The sequence below is a fragment of the Pseudochaenichthys georgianus genome, chromosome 14, assembly GCF_902827115.2.
Source record: "Pseudochaenichthys georgianus chromosome 14, fPseGeo1.2, whole genome shotgun sequence".
NCBI classification, from domain to species: domain Eukaryota; kingdom Metazoa; phylum Chordata; class Actinopteri; order Perciformes; family Channichthyidae; genus Pseudochaenichthys; species Pseudochaenichthys georgianus.
In genome coordinates this window covers 9,320,627-9,324,632 of record NC_047516.1, presented here as the reverse complement: position 1 = coordinate 9,324,632, position 4,006 = coordinate 9,320,627, and the positions used below count along the sequence as shown (strand labels likewise).

The window sequence follows — 4,006 nt, the reverse complement described above, 5'->3', positions numbered from 1 at the left end:
TTTTCTTATCAAGCTCCACATTTGTGGAATCAGCTTCCAGTTTGTGTTCGGGCGGCAGACACCCTATCCGTTTCTAAGAGTGCGCTGAAGACCTTCCTTTTTGATAAAGCTTATAGTTAGGGCTGATTAGATTCAGCCCCTAGTTTTGCTGATATAGGCTTAGTGTGTCGGGGGACATCTTCCTTCTTCCTTCTCTCTGTCTGTACCTGTGTCCTCTCATGGGGACATCTTACTTCTTCCTTCTCTCTGTCTGTACCTGTGTCCTCTCATGTTCCCATTAACCCAGCTTCCCCACATGTCTTTCTTTTTGGTGTCTATATACGCTGGGATCCGGAGTCATGGATGATCCTGCGGTCCTGTGTCCTGGATCGCGAGCCCTGGATCTTGAGTCGAGGCTGTGGTCCTGGATCATCGGTCCTGGATGGATATCCTCGTGGATTCATCTTCCTATTATACACACATGCATTTCCAAACATTTGGACTACCTATGTTGCAAATGTATTATCTTTTCAATTTACACACGGCATCTATTGCACGTCTGTCCGTCCTGGGAGAGGATCCTCCTCTGCTGCTCTCCCTGAGGTTTCTCCATGTTCCCCTTAAACTGTGGGGTTTCTCTGGAAGTGTTTTCTTGTACGATGTGAGGGTCTAAGGACAGAGGGTCTGAGGACAGAGGGTCTGAGGACAGAGGGTCTGAGGACAGAGGATCTGAGGACAGAGGGTCTGAGGACAGAGGGTGTAAGGACAGAGGGTCTGAGGACAGAGGGTCTGAGGACAGAGGGTCTGAGGACAGAGGGTGTAAGGACAGAGGGTCTGAGGACAGAGGGTGTCGTATTGTCATACTGATATTCTGTACAAACTGTGAAGTCCACTGAGACAAATGTAACATTTGTGATATTGGGCTATAAATAAACACTGATTGATTGATTGATTATTTCCAAAAAAGAACAATTTCACATAAACCTCTAAACCTTTTTAAAATATGTTTTTTTTCCATTTAAATACATTTTTTCGCTGCCCCCGATAGGTTGATGCGCCCTTAGCATTCGCCTATACTGCCTATGCCAAGGGCCGGCCCTGGGTTTACAACTAAGACACAGCCAAGCAAAAACTGAGGCATACAACTCCTTAAGCGTACTGTAATTGTCAGCACTACATCCCTGTCAGACGAGATATATACCACGTTGTTAGGCTCGTGTTGTGTTCAAGGACCCTGACCTTGGCCAGGAAAAACACGCACTCACTTAATTATTTTGCGGTCTAGATTTCATTATTATTATTTTTTCTTGTGTTTATAAATTACCTCGAGGGCCGTATCAAATGGTCTCGCCGGAGGTTCCCCACCCCTGCTTTAAAGAGTCCTCTCCTGCTGATGTTCAGGTGTATATCAGTATGAAGTGTCTCTACTTTAAAGAGTCCTCTCCTGCTGATGTTCAGGTGTATATCAGTATGTAGTGTCTCTACTTTAAAGAGTCCTCTCCTGTTGATGTTCAGGTGTATATCAGTATGTAGTGTCTCTACTTTAAAGAGTCCTCTCCTGCTGATGTTCAGGTGTATATCAGTATGTAGTGTCTCTACTTTAAAGAGTCCTCTCCTGCTGATGTTCAGGTGTATATCAGTATGTAGTGTCTCTACTTTAAAGAGTCCTCTCCTGCTGATGTTCAGGTGTATATCAGTATGTAGTGTCTCTACTTTAAAGAGTCCTCTCCTGCTGATGTTCAGGTGTATATCAGTATGTAGTGTCTCTACTTTAAAGAGTCCTCTCCTGCTGATGTGCAGGTGTATATCAGTATGTAGTGTCTCTACTTTAAAGAGTCCTCTCCTGCTGATGTGCAGGTGTATATCAGTATGTAGTGTCTCTACATGTCTCCATGCTTTAATGTTTCTCTGTGCTGCAGCACCTCTTTTCACCCTCTTCTGAAACCAGAGCCCAGTCAGCTCTGATTGGTTAGCTGGACGGCTCTGTTGTGATTGGTCAACCACTTAGAGATGTCCCACCCCTTAGCCTACCAAGTCTGAGTGCTAGCTCATGGATGCACGAGTACTAAATACACAAAAGTACAATCAGAACGCTTCTCATGACCGTTTCTTTAATGCAGTTCAGAAACCTCTTTTCACATTGGTGATATCAACTTCTCTTTTGTATGATTATCAATGCAGGGTGGGGTCTGGTGTGCTGCTCAAAGGCACTGAAAAGCCCGGCAGTGCCCAGGAGGTGAACTGGAAACTGATACTTTGTCCAGTCTAGGAACTGGCGCCCCTTTCATTTCTGATCTTTTGGCCCCCCAAAAGAAACAAATAAGTTAACCTTCCAGTGTCCTGCCCCCCGGGGGATTTCTCAGTGTCACTGTCCTAACAAGGGGGTTCAGGCCTCTTCAAGTCTTTCCAGTAATCCACCAGCTGTTTTGGAGACCCCAGGATGTAAGTGATGATCTTGGAGTATTCGCAGCGATTAAACTTTGTGTTATAGGCCTTGAACTTGGACGGATCAGGGGGAGATTGGGGAGAAAGACCCAGCTTTTTCATGCAAACTCCAACATAAGCATCCTCTATGTTAAAGTAATTAATCGATTTTGAAGCCTCCACAATCTTCTCGGGAAGATCGTTGGAGAAGACGTATCCCATGCCCAGAGTGTAGGTGGGGTATAAAGGCTCCGGGTACATCTCCACAGGGACGTACCACTTGGAGTTCTTTGAGCGGATGACGGGACTGTTCCACATGAGCATCCCGGTCAGGTAGTTCAGCTTGGGGATGTCCGGCTTCTGTAGCATCATCACTAAATTGTCAATGTTCAGGAACATGTCCGAGTCCACCTTCATGGCGTACGCGGCTTCGGGGCAGCGAGTGGCCAACCAGTCCATGATCACCATGGTTTTGATGGTCAGATTGAGGTAAGTGTCCAGGAAGTCGCTCTGGATCAAGTCGTGGTGCAGCCGGTTCTCCTGTTGGAGGTTCTCCTGCAGCGCATCCACATCGGCTCCTCTATAGAGGCCCAGCATGAACAGGGTGAGCACCACATCGCCCTGAACCTCGCTGCTGTTGCCCCACGTCTGCCGGATGGCGTCCCGAGCCGCCACGTTCTTAGGTGCCACTGGAACCATCAAGACCAGGAAGGGGGTCTTGGTCTTGCACACTTCTTTGTTATCCATTACAAAGTGGTAGTTACGTGGGTAGGCTAGATGGAACTGAAGAGCCTTGGGAGGTACGGTAGGAGGTAGAGTAGTTTGTTCTGTGGTTTCATTGAGTTGAACTCTGTCTTTCGATCGGTTACGGTAAAGAGGAGGCCGATGAAACCGGATTTATAAACCTCTGGTAGTGGTCTTTGAGTGAAAAGCTGGACCGCCATGACAGGGAGTTGCTGGAACAAAAGACAAGCAGCACCAGACAGAACAGGAGCAGGTACCGGAAGCAGGGGTTCAGCCAAGGCCTCTTCAGTGTCTAAAAAGAGAGGAAATGAAAGGTAAACATGTGGGAACTTATTTGGGGAACTGGGCTTCATCTGGTTTTTATCTGCATTTGGAAATTAGTACCAAGAGGTACCATTTTAGAGATTTTAGATTTATTTTCTAAAATATTCAGATTTCTTTTAATTTAATTTAGATTACAAAAATTCAGATTCTCTTTTTTTTTTATTGAAAATCTCTAAAACGGTCCCTTGTTGTAATTCTAATTGTATCGGTGCTACATAAGGGTGAACTAGAATGAACTGTTTACCACTTTATGGATGATTACTTGTGGTAATTTCATACTCGGAGCAAAGGAAGATACACAGTGGCTTTAAATTGAGTGCAAAAACATATGGCTACAGTACCATTGAGATAAGATAAAGTGAGCTATACACCGTATCAACACAGCAACAGGAAGCAGCATGAAAGAGGAACATGGAGGCACTACTGGGTGAGCCCACAGCAAGCACAGTGTCAGGGGAGTCAACCGTAACAACCAGGCAGAGAATCAAGAAGACAACAAAAAGTCTGAAAATGTCCACGAAAAGACACAACTCAC

At 45.6% G+C, this 4,006-nt stretch overlaps 1 protein-coding gene across 1 annotated transcript; it reads right to left on the bottom strand.

The window, feature by feature from the left end:
- Positions 1-2,162: 2,162 nt before the first annotated feature.
- Positions 2,163-3,748, bottom strand: LOC117458595 (beta-1,3-galactosyltransferase 2-like). Its single transcript, XM_071205518.1, has 3 exons — positions 3,734-3,748; positions 3,309-3,439; positions 2,163-3,253 (listed from the first exon to the last, which is right to left on the bottom strand). Exons 1-3 carry the CDS (start codon positions 3,746-3,748, stop codon positions 2,353-2,355), a joined length of 1,047 nt encoding a protein of 348 aa, XP_071061619.1. The 3' UTR covers positions 2,163-2,352.
- Between the last annotated feature and the right edge of the window lie 258 nt (positions 3,749-4,006).